Source organism: Rattus norvegicus, chromosome 15 (assembly GCF_021556685.1).
Source record: "Rattus norvegicus strain SHRSP/BbbUtx chromosome 15, alternate assembly SHRSP_T2T, whole genome shotgun sequence".
Classification (NCBI taxonomy): Eukaryota; Metazoa; Chordata; class Mammalia; order Rodentia; family Muridae; genus Rattus; species Rattus norvegicus.
This window is the reverse complement of record NC_141548.1, coordinates 28,231,957-28,247,500: the sequence shown is the minus strand read 5'-3', so window position 1 is coordinate 28,247,500 and position 15,544 is coordinate 28,231,957. Positions and strand designations below refer to the sequence as shown.

The window sequence follows — 15,544 nt, the reverse complement described above, 5'->3', positions numbered from 1 at the left end:
TATACTTGTGTGTGCATGTGTGTGTGCCTGTGCTTGTGTGTGTGCTTGTGTGTGTGTGTGCTCACACTTGTGTGTGAGCATGCTTTTGTTGAGTTACCTCTTAAGGCTGATTGTATTACACGGCTAGAGAGGGAGAACAGCTCTTGCCAAAATCTCCTAGGGTGTAGTCGGCAAATAAAGCAAGGGAGGCAAAGGCACGATAATAAACTGCAGGCCTTTTGTGGTGGGAAATCAACACATTTCCCCTCTTTCCATTTATTTACCTTTCTAATCTGATGAGCATACAGTGCTGTACGGCTCCATCAAAGGAATCCTGCAAAGCCAGCCTTCGGGATGGCTCATCGAGTAAAGCTACCAAAGCTATGCCCGATGACTTCAGTGTCCTCCTGGGAAGTCGTCCTCTGACCTCTCCACGGCCGCTGTGGCACAGGCACTGCCCTCTCACACACTAAATAATAAATAAATAAGGACTGACAATTACAAAGTGCGCTGGAGAGATGACTTAGATGTTAACAGAACTTGCTTTTCTTTCAGAAGGCCTGAGTTCAGTTCTTAGAACCCATAATAGGTGGCTCACGACTGCTGCCTGTGATTCCATCTCCAGGGCATCTAACACCTCTCTGGGCATCTGCGCTTAGTTGCACATAGACTCTCTCTCTCTCTCTCTCTCTCTCTCTCTTTCTCTCTCTCTCTCTCTCTCTCTCTCTCTCTCTCTCTCACACACACACACACACACACACACACACACACACACACACAGAGTCTGATGTGGTGGTAACACGTCTTTAATCCCAGCATTTAGAATGAAGAGGCATGTAGATCTTTGTGAGTTTGAGGCCATCGTGGTCAACATGTGGTCAACATATCGATTTCCAGGCAAGCCAGGACTGTATAGTGATACCTGTCTAAAAAGTAAAAAACAAAACAAACAAAAAAAACAAAAAAAGAAAAACAAAAACTTTACAAATTAAAAATAATGCATTTTGTAATCTTTCCATTTCATATTTAAAAGTGAGGTCTCTTTGGATCAGTTGTCCACATGATGCCCTTGTACGGTTAGCTCTCACTGAGCTCAGGGTGTTAGCATCGGTTAGTGGGACAGGAACCAGTTTTAATGATGCCCAAGTGACGCTAGTGGGGTGCTGGTGAGCAGGGAGAGGTCTTGATTTGTTTATTTAAAAAGAAGTTTAGATTTTTTCTAAAGCCATGATGATTATTCTGGTCCCTCTTTCCCAAGGAATTTGATCTAATTTTTAGAGGATGGAACTGGTCCAGAAAAGAAAGCCAACCCTGGGAGTGCACAGAGGGGAAGAAGGCCCTGGGGGTACATGGAGGGAAGGTTGCCTTCATGTTCCTTCCACACTGTGCATTTGGAAGGCTTCGGGTGAACCCCCCGGGCAGCTGGTGCAGAGGAGGAAAAGCCAGGTATGAAGTGATCAAAGTGTTCTTAAAGTAAAAGACAGAAAACACTGCCTTCCCGGCCTTGAAGGGCAGGCTTCGGGCAGTTTCTCCTCATCTGGTCTTTCTTGGGCTCTCAGCCTGCAGCAGTCATTAAGGGTCTCATGGACAGTAAGATGCACCTCCCACAGAAGGAGCTTGTGTGCCTAGCCTGGGGCTCTAACTGTAGAACCCGGGTTGACTGCCTCCAATTCAGAGCACCATCTGGCCAAGGTCAGGAGTAGCTTGCCCTTGGGTGTATGTGGGTCCCACATCTGCTCATTTAGTTGAATAAAGGGGAAAGTGAAACAGTAAGTAGGTGGGGAGTTTGAATAGAGCCCAGGAGCTGGTAAAGGAAGCAGTTCGCAGCCCGTGTGGCTGTCAAAGATAACGAGCCTCCAAAATAGTTGTGTCTACTTTGGCCCCTGGGCTCCCCCAGTGGGAGAAGTTCTTGCGGTCAAGCCTGAGGACTTGATGTTCAGTTCCTGGATCTCCCGTGGTTATGGAGAGAAACGATTTCTCCACGTTGACCTCTGACCTCCTAGGGTTACTTAGATGGCTCGGTGGGAAAAGACGCTAGGGCTGGCGACCCCGGAGTTCAATTCCTGAGATCCACGTGGTGCAAGGAGAGAAGCAGCTCTCAAAAGCCGTCTCTGACTTCTACAGGCTCACTGCTGTATGCACACTCCAAATAAAATAACTAAATACATATAATCACCGCTACCACCACCATCGTCATCGTCAACCCAAAAGGGGTGCCTCATGCCTTTCCTCCGATTCCTATCGTTTGGTTCTATGCGGTCCCTTTGACTCCATGCCTTAAGCTGTTTCGCAGGAACACTTCTGCACTTTTAAATCAGACCCCCGCTTTTGGGTCTGGTACCTTAGGCTACCTCTCCGCTTCCTTGTTGCTGGTTTCCGGGAAAGGATGGGAGGCAGAGAGCAGCTTGTCACTCCAGCGGGGTGTAGCCATTCATCCTCTGAGATCAGCATTTAAATAAAGCTCAGTAGCTCGGCCCTGTAAAAGCCGAGTGGAGCCTTATAGTTTTTCCTACGAACCCTGTGTTTAAGATAAGAGACGCGGCAACCCTGGGAAGTAGCGACCTGCCGTGACTTCCTGGTTCTAACCTAGGTAGTTGGCGACACTAAAGGGACAGCGCATGACATCTTTTGCCCATTTGCCCACACCATAAACATGCTGTGATCTTAGAAGCCGTGGACACCGGGCTAGAGAGGAAAGCACCACTCTCTTCTCAGGATGTGCAGTTTGTGGAGGGGGAGCCAGTCGAATCCTTTACAGTACCAGGTGGCCAGTTATCAACCGGAAACTCGCTTCCTCTAGCCCTGGCCATTTTAAAAGACCCTCCAGGCATTCGGGGATGGAGCTGGCAATGAGCTGTCTTATTCCTGCCGTGTGAGCTCTGACCAAGACGGTGATCTAGATGTAGCTGGCAGACCAGTGCAGTGAGCATGGCTGGCTGGCTTTCATCTTGCCATGGATGAGTACCATTCTAGATGTGAAGGTGATTATTTACCAGCTGGGAGCTATTGCTTGGGAGAGGGGCTACTGACGGCAGTGGCTGAGAACTGGTGCGGCCACCTTCCCGGCACAGCTTCCCACACTCTTTCGTGTGGGTAGTCGTGCATTTCAGTTTTATGTGAGTTGTTCAGACGGTGCCATCTTTAAAAAGAGAAGGACCGGCTCTTGGTTCTTCTGGCATCATCTCCATCCCAGATATCTTTCCAGCCTGAGACCTGGTAGAATCTTAAACAACATGGAGATTTGTTAGACAGAAAGGGATACCTACGGATTTTCCAGGTCTACTCTGGCTGTCCTATGTAAAGCCTCATGGCTCCCATCTTCTAAAACACCTTCCATCGACTGTGTTTATTTTTCATTGTTGATCTGTATCTACCAGATGTGAACACCAAGAGAGCAAGGATGTAAACGTTCTACCTAAATATCTTCAAAAAGAGAGAAAGGCTAATGGATCCCATCATGTTCACTGCCTTAGTTACTTTTCTGTAGCTAAGGAGCCATGACCAAGGAAACTTACCAGAGTGTACATGGGCTTGCAGTTTCAGGGGACTAGAGTTAATGACCATCATGCTGGGGAGAATGGCAGCAGGCCGTCAGGCGGGCAGGAATGGTGCTGGAGCTGTGGTTAGGAGTTCACGTCCTGGTCCACAAGCACAAGGCAGAGGTGAAAGAGGCAGAGGCAGAGAGAGAAGGAGCTGGGAATGGCATGGGCTTTGGAAAGCTCAAAGCCCACTTCGAGTGACCCACCTCCTAATTCTTCCCAAGCAGTTCCACCCAACTGGGGGCCACACACTCAAAGTCTACAGGGGCCATTTTCTCTTCTTTCTTTCTTTCTTTTTTTTTTCCCGGAGCTGGGGACTGAACTCAGGGCCTTGCGCTTGCTAGGCAAGTGCTCTACCGCTGAGCTAAATCCCCAACCCCATACAGGGGCCATTTTCATCCAAGCCACCACACTTGTCTTACTAAAAACAATACCACAGACTGAGCATAGCTCAGTGGCCAAGCAAGAACATATGGTGTTCTCTTGGTCTCTGGGTCTGACCCCAACAAACACATACTTTCCCCACCCCTACAAACATCTCTCTCTGTCTCTGCCTGACTGCCCCCCCCACACACACATACACACACACACGTTCTTTCTCTCTTTCATACACACTTAAACATTTACATCTGCACACTAACACACACACACACACATCACAGTCTCACATAATACATACATTCACACACATATCACATACATTTACAGCCACACACACACACACATATCCACACATTCTCACATACAAATACAATACCCCACATTCATACACATTCTCCCACATACACATTTTCACACATATAAACACTCAACCCCACATACTTACAGTCACACACACACACACACACACAGAGACGTTCTGACACCCATATGTGTACACACTTAGGCATTCATATATGTGCATACTTATACACTTATGTTTATTCCTTGAGACAAAGGCCTATGTCCGAGCAAGATTAAATCGAGTGATGGTTTCTGTCCCTGCGTCAGTTCACCAGATTTTCTAAGATGAATGAAGACAGTTTCTCCTATTGCCCCGGTGTCTGGAACCCCACATTTTATTAAGTTCTCATCCACTAATTCTCCATGTGGAACCCAATGAGTGTTTTCTGTTTTGCTTGTCTAACATCTTGTGTCTCAGAGACTTGGCAGAGTCTGGGAACTATTACCACACTCTTCAGGAGTCCGGGGCTTTAGCTGGACGAATGCTAAGTCAGGAGAGTTGTTTTTACCCAACCCAAGATTCATGTAGGAGTAGGCCATGCTGATACAGGCATTTGGCACTGAGAGGTGCACTCTTGTTCTTATTACTCCATGTCTCTACCATGACCTTTCCCCAACTTACATATCTGTTAATGGAGTAGGAAAAATAGCTGTTCACAGACTTGTGGGGGAGGAATTGATTAAAAACGTAGACAATGGATAATACTGGGGGTGGCATTAAATGTTTCCAAATCAGTCAAAGGATGCCAAATGCTGGCATCACTATTAAATGTTACCAAAGAGTCCACGAGTGGTGTAATGAGAGCCGATGCAGGACCGACCTGTCTTACCAATGTCTTCCTTGGACACTGAAGTCTCTTCCTCCCCCAAGGCAACCAAGCACACTGTTCTTTGGGTCCCTCCCTTTCTGCTCTTTCCTCCTCTGCCCTCCCCACAGTCAACGGCTCCTTATCAGACCTTGTCTCGGAAGAGCGAGACAAAAAGGATTTCCTCACACACATGACTAAAGGGGCATGTTGCCTGTGAAAGCAAGAGCGAAAAGGGCAGGTGAGGGGAGCGAGCAGAAACAGAAGCAGAGCCCACACAGAGAGAGAGGGAAGGGACAGACTGCAGAAGACAGTCTTGAGGGCAGTGTGTGGAACTGGGTGGAAAGGAAGCCAGTCAGTAGTAGGAATAAGGGTTTCCTAGGTGGGAGGCACTTGCAGTGGGGTCTTCCATGGCCAGTGTGATTTAAATTAGCAGGAAAGGATGATTTTTCCTGGAGGGCTGGGGCGCAGTCCTGGGTTGAAGCTGGAGGATTCTCACTACACTCTACCCCTTTCTGTGTCCTTTGCTTACCAGGAGTTGAAGCCAGGGATGTGAAGGGAATCTTGCCCCTGATGATCCTAATGGTGATCGTTTTCTTGCTGCTTCTCTTCTGGGAAAACGAGCTAACTGAAGATGTTGTGCTGACGTCTATGGAACATTTGCATGTGGACTACCCTCAGAGTGCTGTTCCTCTGAGGTACTGCAACTACATGATTCTACAGAGGGTCATCAGGGAGCCTGACTACACGTGCAGAAAGGTGCACGTCTTCATCCATGAGAGGCCTCAGAAGATCAACAGGATTTGCACCTCCTCCAAGAAGATGACTTGCCCAAACTACTCCGAAATTTTCTGCTTCCAGAGCGACACAAAATTCAGGATGACAGTTTGTCAGCTCACTGGTGGCTCCAAATACCCTGCCTGCAGGTACCAAATTTCTCCCACAGAGGGGTTTGTTCTTGTGACTTGTGACGACTTAGGGCCAGTTAATTTCCAGGGATATGTCGAATGACTTGCCATCCGGACTGAGTGAGATCTTCTCACCCGTGAAGCTTCCCTGAGCTGCTCTGGTTAACCTGAACTGTGGATATGGTGTGACGCCGTGAATGGAAGGGGTAGGTGATTAGTCCTTCTGTTGTAGCTGAGACATAATCATCGGTCCCGTATCAATAAAGACAACTTTGCTGAATTAAATCACAGTCTCCACACGTGTTTTAAGTTTTTGTGCCTTGCCTCTGAGTCATTCGATGGAATTAATAGGAATCTGAGGTCAGACTACAGTTAGAGCGTAAGAGTCACTTAGGTGGGACACTCAAGGGGCCACCAACCAAGCACCAAACAAACAAAACCCAGTAATTAGTCTAGATGAACAACATTAAGTCAATATTCTGAAACGCCAAGATGATAGCAAAAATCCCCTTCGTGTAAAATATTTTTGTCTCAAAGATCCAGTATGATAGGGCAGGATTGGAACTGGCCCGGTCACACGAACGTTACCAGCAGAGAAACAGATCATACTGTTTAAATGTTAATTTTGTGAATGAAGGATTATGTAGCGTGGATTTTTTTTGAATTATGACTTTATGTATTCTTCAATAATCTTATATATTTTTTGTTTATGAGAGGAACTTACTTTGTAGCTCTGGATGGACTAGAACTCACTATGTAAACCAGGTTGGCCTCGAACTCACAGCGATCTGCCCGCCTCTGCCTCTTAAGGACTGGGATTAAAAGCCTAGGACACATGCCCAACTCATACACTGTTTTGACCCTAGTCATTCCCTTTGGCCCTATTTCCTTCTGACCTCCCTCGCAGCCACTTAATTGGTTATCTCTTACAAAGTGGTCAGCCTATGCAAATATGTAATAATAATATGCAAATATGTAACAACAAAGGAAGAGATATCAATTTGAGAATTGGCAAACATGGGAGGGGTTAAAGGGAGAGGACATGGGAGGGGAGGGAAGAAGGAGAAAAGTGACACAATTCTGTTTTAATTAAAAATACATTTAAAATTATCGACTTCCTGTTCTTTCATTCTCTTAAAAACCAAACCAAACCAAGCCATGGCATCCCATTTGTGTTGGCCAACTACTCCTGAGCACGGGGTCTGCCCTGAGGTATGACTGCTATACCCCGTGTCACTCCATTAAAGAAAAATGAATTTTCCTCTTTCTTCAGCTATCAATTAATAGATTTGGGGGGGGGGGGGCTGGGAGTGCAACTCTGTCTCCATTTCCCCTTGAATTGATTTATTTGTTTTATTTTTGTGTATGTGTGACATTTATGTAGTGCCCATGGAGGTTGAGAAGGGGCGTCTAGTTCCCTGAAACTGGAGTGACGGGTGTTTGTGAGAAGCTGTAAGTTCTGGGACCTGAACCTTGCTCTCTGCAAGGCCACAGGCCTCTTAACCTCTGAGCCATCTCTCCAGCCCTCCGGTCAGTTATTTTAAAGGAAAAGCGATTGGGGTTACCTCTTATGGGTTTTCTCCTTTAATATATATATATTTTTTACAATTTATTGAGAAACTCATACACGTATACATTGTTTCCATCAAACACACCAAGCTCTCTCTGCTTCTACATCTCTTACCCCCTACATTTCCACACATTGCTTCATGTGTTCTTTTCTTTCTCAACTCAGAGCCTATTTTTCTGTGTCCCACAAAGTTTAATCAGGGCCATCCGTGTCACCCTGATTTTAGAACTAACCATCAGAGCCTGAACCTGTGGGCTGCCGAGGTTAGCGATAAGTGGTAGGGCCCATGAGTCCTTGTTCCCTCCGTAGCTGACTGTTGGGAGGGCCTGACTTCTATAGACTCAGCACCAGGATGCCCAGCTGCTGTAAGTTTGTGATTGTCACAGACAAGTCATATGTAGGAGATGCCATTTTTGCAGTCCCTCTCCCTACCTGATTGATGGCTCTCATTCGCTTCCTCCACAGTGTTGTGTGAGCATATGTAAACCTCTTGCCTACGAATGGACAGCCATTCTTTATTCTCAGCCTCTTGGGCAGCCATAGGCATTTTCATTTACTGATCTTCACCACAAGAACTGAACAAAGCCTTTATTTAAGGCTGAGATAACCTTTGTCTGTGGGTATAAACACAGATATTTAGAGCGTGGTTTAATGCTGTGTCAATTTTGCTAAGAAGCCATATTAGGTTCCCCTCCGGGCTCTAGGACCTTTTCAGTCACGGTTTAAACTATCAGGCAAGCCCCAAATCCAACCAGGAAGCAATGGTTTACCCCTAACATACCCATAGCAGTCAGGCCACCATTGTAGCAGTTGGTCCATCTTGCATGGCAGATTGGTGCTATATTTCACATCTGCTTGAGCTCATCCACACCTTTACCCCCAACTCCCAACCCCCAGCACTATGTGTCACTTCGAGAGCCAGCCATCAGGGAAGACTTTTCTAGTGAGCTCAGTTTCTCTACAACTTTCATCCGAGTTTGAGCTGTCCATGGCAGTAGGGTGGCAGCCAAGAGGAATGGCAGGAGTCTGTATTGGGAGGGGGGCACTTCTGGGGTCTTAAAGACTTTTCTAAAGATCGTTATACAGCTTACACTGCCTCTGCTCCTGTTCACCAGCTCCTCCTGGGCTCAAAGGAAAAGGAGATTGGAAGGAACGTCAGAGACTGCTCACATAAAGACGGTGGGGAGAGGCAGATACAAAAGTCCGAAGGAAGGACTGAGTCTCTCTGAGCTAATGTTTTTCCTCTTCGAAATTCAGAATGAAACAGAGAGTCTTTGAACCGAACTGCAAACTCCCTCGGCTTTTGGGTCTCGCTGTTAAATTCGATGTGTAGGTACCCCACGTTCAGCTACGAATGTGATAACCTACAGCTGGAGGGGAGAGGACGACAGAGAGAGCCTCCTAATCCTGGAGATTTCATCAAGTCTTGATAGTTTTCTGTTAGCATGCTTCTAGTAATTAGTTTTTCCATCTATAAAACTATGATAATCTTTGTGGGTTTCTTTCCCCCAAATCTGTTATCCTATAGTTTTATCTCTTAAGTAGTGCAGAAAGCAGCTTTGCTTAAGAAAAGGTATACGTTGGAAAAATAATGAGAAATGCAGATTATGGACAAGTGGGGGCCAGTCTATGGGGTCATTAATTCTGAGTGATGTAGTCTCAGTCTTGTACGTGGGAAGCAGGACTCAGAAAGTGAGTGGGCCAGAGCAGGGCGAACAGTTAAAGAGTGTGTTCGTCCTGATCTTTCTTCTCAGTTGATAGACTTCAGTTGTTGCACCAGTCATTTGGTCTTAACTCAAGCTCATATCGAAAGAGGAGGGGCACCTCTGTGGGCTGCTCATTCTGTTTTTTTTCAAGACGTTAAATTATGACCGACCAAGTAGGTTTCCAGAGAGGAGAGCAAGTGTCCCAAGTGAACCACAATTCAAGGCTTGTAAGTCAGAACCTGTCTCACGGCTTTGTCCACACAGCACAGCTTCTCCAGATGAATGTTTGTTTGTTTGTTTGTTTGTTTGTTTGTTTTTTTCCAACGTCTCTGTTGGAATCCCACCGTCCTTGTTGCCCTGGGAAGTTTTGAGCGCTTGAAAGTGAGCAGAGTGCTCGGCATCTGAACAGAAAGGGAGCAGGGCAGGTGTGGTGGGAAGAGTGTTATGGGACAGCAGCCTCGGTCAGGAGCAGGCAAAGCAGCCCTTGCTGCTGCTTTCTTGCCCCACTCCTAGGAGTCACTGCTTTTCCCTTTGCCTTATTCCCTTTCTGTCCCTTCCTCCCTCTAACTTCTCTGTCCTCCTTAAAAAACAACTCTTGCAGATAAATGACATCGATCTAGGAATCCGTTTCATGGCATTTTCATTCAACAGAGATCAAAGCCCAATTCAGATATTTAGACATCTGTACTTTGGTGTGTGTGTGTGTGTGTGTGTGTGTGTGTGTGTGTGTGTGTGTGTGTAATGAACATCTAATAATTTGCAGTCAAACATAGTAGCTATAATTCTGTTTCTCAAGAACGGGGAGTTCAGCAATGTTCTTCTGCATTTCCTTCCTAGTTCCCTAATGTCATTTCTCCAAGAGGGGTCAATGGCAAAGGATGCAGAGGTTCCAGAAAAATAACTAAGTTGTTTACAGATTCTTCCTCTGTTCAACATCTCCCAAGTCAATGCCTAGGGCACACAAGTTTCAAGGAACACAAGTAGACAGAGTTCCCAATTATCCACCAATTGTCGGGTATTATAGTACACACCTGTCATTTAGTGTTCAGGACGCTGAGGCAGGAGGCTCAATGTTGTTTCAGACCAGCTTGGGCAATTTGGCAAGTCCTAGGCCAGTCTGTTTTAAATAGTGAGATCCTGTCTTTAAAGACAAGGGAGGGGCTGGAGTGTGGCTCAGGACTTAAGGTCATGTACTGAGGCTCTTCCAGAGGACGAGATCAGTTCCCAACACCCATGCCAGACAGCTTACAATCCTCTAACTCTAGGTCTAGGGAATCTGATGTTCTCTTCTGCCTCTCAGGGTTCCTGCATTCACAATTACACACACACACACACACACACACACACACACACACACTTAAAAACAATAAAAATAACATTTTAATAACGCAAGTTATAAGAGATTCACAGAAATGAGAAATTTAGTAGACTTAAGTGAGATGGATCAAAGAAAAAAGTGCAATCTGGATTTGGCTTTGGGGGCTTTCAAGAGGCAGAAAACACCAAAGTTGGGGAGATGTGGGTCTGAGAGATGGCTCTGAGGTGAAGGGCACTTGTTGCTCTTTCAGAGGACTTGAGTTTGGGACTCATGTAACTCTAGCACCAGGGGATCTGACATTCTTTTCTGGGCTCTTGGGCACCATGCACACATGACATATATAGGCACACAGCCATGAAGAGAAAATAAAATCAGGGAAACAAAGGGCGGATGGAGGCTTCTGGTGTGTTTAGACAAGAAAGGGTTACCCTGATTGATCAGGGCAGCTTTGTCTAGCAAGATCTCTGAGTCCTGGCTGGGATGAGAACAAGAAAGGGTTTGGATTGTGGTCTTCAGGGGCAGGCTTCCTCTGTTCCCAGGGGCAAGGAGAGAAGTGTCAAGAAGTCCAAGGAAGTGTCTTTCAGGTGATGCATTACAGGATGGGGTGGGGGCACAGGATGGGATTACAAAGGAGGTAATGCAGAACACACATGGATAGGAGAAACTTAAAGGGGAGAGGAAAAGAGGAGAAAAATCATTCTAGAGTGTGAAGAGAGACTTATCAACACAAATAACCATCTTTTCTGGGACTCGCACTATAGAATGACCAGCACTGGCAGCACTCAAGGTTCTTCACGCTGGTTAACCATGCTATGCTGTTGACAGATCGGACGTGATGTTCGTGCAGGTCGGTGCCTGGAGCTGTGTCTTCTGGCAGTAGTCAGAAAGGATGTTTCAGGATCAGGGAGTTGTCAGCCTTACACCAGTGTGGGCCATACCGGTCACCTAACCGAACAGTGAAAAGACCAGACACAGCGCAACATAAAGAAAGATGTGCTCTCAGAGAGCAAAACAATAAAACACTTTGGGATTAAGGAAATGGTGATGAAGACGTCACAGAAGGAAGAAGAAGCGGGGTGCTTCCTGGTCCCAGGTTTAGACTACCACACACACACTCTGTCCAGTTCCCCTTGAGTGTCTTGGCCTCTTGATTCCTCCTTAAGCCCACACAAGTCTCTCTACCACTTTCTTGCCCCTCCTTCCTCGGTTAGACCCAATAGCAGAAACTCTGAGTATGAGATACCGTCTCACTTCCAGCCCCGAAAGAAGCTGGAATCTTTCTCCGCAGCACCAACTTGGCCAAAGGAACCGGTAAAGAGAGAGGTTTGCGACTGCGAATGGATGGGTGGGGAAGTTGAGGAGAGGTAGAGAAAGGTCACTGTCTGTGCTTTGTTCTCATGGCACCAGGTGCCAGGTCCTGTGTGGGCAGAGACAGCACTGGTGAGCTGTTTTGCGTGAGATGACTTTGACCGACGTGGAGACCGTAAACCTCTTCAGCCAAGAGCAGAAAATAGAAAGACACTCGGTCCCGGCACATTAGACTTGGATCGTGGGTTTTTATGTTTTTTGTTTGTTTGTTTGTTGTTTTGTTTTTTTTTTCCTCCAGATTGGTAAACTGAGGTTAAATGAGATAGAATCAAGTGATTGTAAGTGGAGATTTTAACATTGCTGCCGAGGTTCCTCAATTGACTGTGATCTTGTTATCTCACATTTCAATTGCTCCTGTAGGGGTCTTATGTTTAGAGGTCGCTACTAAGAATAGCTACCATTGCAAGAAGGAAAGCATCTCGAGTGTATTCTCCTTCCTTTTATCTTTACTACAGACAAGACCACGGTGCTTATGAGATGGCAGCCTTTCTGCTGCTGCTTGTCCTTGGACTGCTTCTTGTAGAGCCTTCCGAAAGCAAAACGAAGGGGGCCAGGGAACAATTTTCCCAGGAAGAGACTCGATCTGCTGCAAAACAGACTCCTGAGGAATCAACAAACTCAACCCTGTCAGATGAAAACATCAGCCTCGGCATATCCAGGCACGTGATGTCTGCCCCACCCCGAACATCCAGAAGGCTGTCTTTTGTCATCCCCAAGAGAAATACTGTGAGGAATGGCAGGGACTGTGTAAATAGCCCGAGTGTGTGGAGAACAGATGTGGAGGTGAATGAGTCTTGCCAGTTGGGCAATAACTTTATACATAGCTCCATGGATGTGAGCCACGGAATTCCCAAGGCCACCAGCGGGAAGTGCGAACGAACACCTAACCTAAGATACTGTGATAGCTTAGGACTGGAGTGTACCATGTGCAAGGTCCTTGCAGGCCACCAGTGCCCCAGGTACCATGAGCACAGGATAACCTCATTAAAGAGAATCTTGACGGTGCTGACAAGCCATTCTCTGATGAGCTGGTTAGTTACTGGCTGCTAAGTTGGAAATCACAGGCTTTGGGACTAAAGAAGGACAGGTTCATGGTCATTGTTACTTCTACCCTTCTGCTTCATACATCTTTGCTCTGGTACCCGGTGAACACTTTGTACTAACCCGAGGAGTGAAACGAAATAGCCCAATACAATACAAGCTCATTAAGATTTGTAACTGATCCTAGAACACACACTCATATTCTCGCTCTGGCTCTGGCTCTCGCTCTCGCTCCCTCAAACTGAATTCCTTCCTAGTTTAGCTATAAAGCTGCCCCAAAGCTGAGGTTGTCCAAGCGGACAAAGGTAAGGAGAGTGAATGAGGGTGAGGTATGCATTCAGTCCTGCTCTTCCAAGGAGGGTGAGCATGTGTGTGCACCTGAGACTGCCTGCCTCCCACCCAGCTGGGGGTTGCCTGTCCTCCCGGAGATGTCTCAGCATCCACAGTTCCAGCATTGTACAACCTGCATTCACCCGCCACTGTTCCTATCTCAGGACTGCTGCAGAGAGGAAATGGAGCTCTTGTCACAGCCAGGCAACGTCTTGCTACTCTAGAGCTGTTCCCGAGGAGGGGGCAAACCATGGGAAATACGGAAAGTAGTGTTGGAGGTGTCAAGTTTACAACACTTTTCAAGCAGGGTTATCTTCAATCTCGATGCTCTCTGTACCAGTCGTAAGCCCTCAGAGTCAACAGTGCGTGAAGCACAGACTTTTACTGCGATGTTACTCATTGTTGTGCAAATGTATGCGCCCCGTTTGCCCTCTGATGTCTTTCCCTCACCGCAGAACAACTAACTCCCTTTTTAAACATCCTTATTTGAAATAAACGCGTGCAAATGAGTGCTATGTTGCTAAATGCCTTCTCTTGCAGCACGTGGTTCGTGGCGTGTTGATATTCCTGATATTTTTATACTGATACAGAATTCTCGTTCTATTGAAAATACGAGATGCTGGCAGTTAACCAATATAGATCATCATAACCACATTTGACGTTTGGGGTCTTTCGAGATGGATTCTCTGTCTTGTCAGCATAGTGGCTGCATAACCGGTGCTTGAGTTCACTGCTACTTTGGTTAAGCTGATAAGCAATCAGAGCTCAATTAGCACTTGGCAGGGAGAGGAAAGTGACGTAGGGAAATGCCTGGGTCCTGAAGGATAACTGAAGATACAGGTTGGATGTGTTGGTGAGTCCATTCTAGGGTCACTTTCATGTGGCAGGTCTGGTACTACACTACACTCACTCTCCAAACAGAAGAGTTGGTTTTCCATCAGCACACCGTTCAAAACGGTCCCTTCTTGGTTCATATTTAGCTCATATACGAGTAACTTCTCTTTTTCACCATTCATTTATAGCGAAGGGGCAAGTCAGCCCCAGAAATAACTATTTTTTGTGTCGTTTCGGTCCTAAATGCAAGAGGCATAGATTTGGCTACCAGAGAAGGCAATGAGAGTAACGGAAGTGAGCTAATGCTGGCTTTGAAAGTGTGTTAGTTCCTTTTCTCGATGTGTTAACGAAATGCCCTGACCAAAGCCGCTGAGGGGGAAAGGTTTTATTTTAACCCAAGTTAGATGAGTGGAGGTGTCTAAAGCTTGGAGCAGCCCCCAGGAGCAGGAAACAGAGAGCGATAATTGTACACCTTTTAGAGCTCAACTTGCTTTTCCCTCCTTGACTACTCAGGATTCTTTACCCAGTGGTGCCAGCAGTTAAGATGGCTTTTCCCTCATTGATCAATGTAATCAAGATCATTTCCACAGGCATGCACAGAGGCCATCGCCCAGGTGAGTCAGTGAACAGTTCCACATCTAGACATTTCTCCTTCCAGACAGAACGTGTGACCATGTGTGCTGCCTGAAGTACGATCCACTGTGAAGACTTTTCTTTGCTGGTGTCTTGCAGGGCTGTCCCTGGAAGGGGTTGTAATGCTGCAGCTGTCCACTCTGGGTGATGTCTGCACAACATGCAGATCAGGCCCTCAGGTTCTCTTTCTCTGTCCATTGTTGATAGTGCACACCCTATGAGGTGATCATGCTTCTACTGCCGTTACAATGCCTTCTGCTCAGAGAACCACTCTCTTTTTCTCCCCTCCGAACCATCTGACTTGCCCCAGTAACATTGATCCTAGACTCTGGTCCTCCAGAACTGTGGAAAAAAAATCAATGTGTTTTTTTGTTTGTTTGTTTTTAAGACAAAGTTTCTCTGTGTAGCCCTGGCTATCCTGGAGCTCACTCTGTAGACATGGTTGGCTTCAAAGTCAGAGATTTGCCTCCCTCTGCCTCCCAAGTGCTGGCATTAAAGGAATGTGCCACCACCACCACCTGGCCCAGTGTATGTTGTATGTTGTTTTAAGGCAACACATTGTGGAAATCTGTTACAGTAGTCATAGAAACAAATAGAAGGATCATGAAAAATAAAGATTTTACAGTGAATATGTGAAGAGGAGTAATGTTTGCACATTAATCTTATAGTATAGACATATTAGGTTCAAAGAAGGAAAGAAATATTGTGGGTTTGAGTGACTGTATAATCTGGGCAAGAAAACAAAAATAAAAACAGTGGTAAAATAATAATAATAGAGAAGAATTGGGC

General features: G+C 46.2%; 2 protein-coding genes and 1 long non-coding RNA gene across 6 annotated transcripts in view; 2 read left to right on the top strand and 1 right to left on the bottom strand.

Moving 5' to 3' along the window:
* The window catches only part of LOC134481961 (uncharacterized), a 9,872-nt gene extending 4,210 nt beyond the window's left edge, over positions 1–5,662 (bottom strand). The window contains exons 1-3 of one of the 2 annotated variants that reach the window (XR_015638738.1): positions 5,580–5,662; positions 3,495–3,617; positions 264–3,202 (exon numbers count right to left, since the gene is read on the bottom strand). This is a non-coding gene — a long non-coding RNA (uncharacterized LOC134481961). The remainder of the gene's footprint in view (positions 1–263; positions 3,203–3,494; positions 3,618–5,579) is intronic. The other variant, XR_015638739.1, reaches the window with a different exon arrangement.
* Positions 5,205–6,240, top strand: Rnase12 (ribonuclease A family member 12). The gene is made up of 2 exons (NM_001012209.2): positions 5,205–5,288; positions 5,583–6,240. The coding sequence occupies exon 2, from the start codon at positions 5,621–5,623 to the stop codon at positions 6,056–6,058; it is 438 nt and encodes a 145-aa protein (NP_001012209.1). The 5' UTR covers positions 5,205–5,288; positions 5,583–5,620; the 3' UTR covers positions 6,059–6,240.
* A 3,025-nt stretch (positions 6,241–9,265) lies between these two features.
* Rnase11 (ribonuclease A family member 11) lies at positions 9,266–13,797 on the top strand. Of its 3 annotated transcripts, none has more exons than XM_087586383.1 (2): positions 9,266–9,458; positions 12,373–13,797. In XM_087586383.1, the coding sequence occupies exon 2, from the start codon at positions 12,395–12,397 to the stop codon at positions 12,965–12,967; it is 573 nt and encodes a 190-aa protein (XP_087442509.1). In that variant the 5' UTR covers positions 9,266–9,458; positions 12,373–12,394; the 3' UTR covers positions 12,968–13,797. The 3 variants fall into 3 exon arrangements, with proteins under 3 accessions (XP_087442509.1, XP_087442510.1, NP_001012494.1); XM_087586384.1 differs by lacking the exon at positions 9,266–9,458 and adding an exon at positions 11,786–11,872; NM_001012476.2 differs by lacking the exon at positions 9,266–9,458 and adding an exon at positions 11,811–11,860.
* Positions 13,798–15,544: the final 1,747 nt, after the last annotated feature.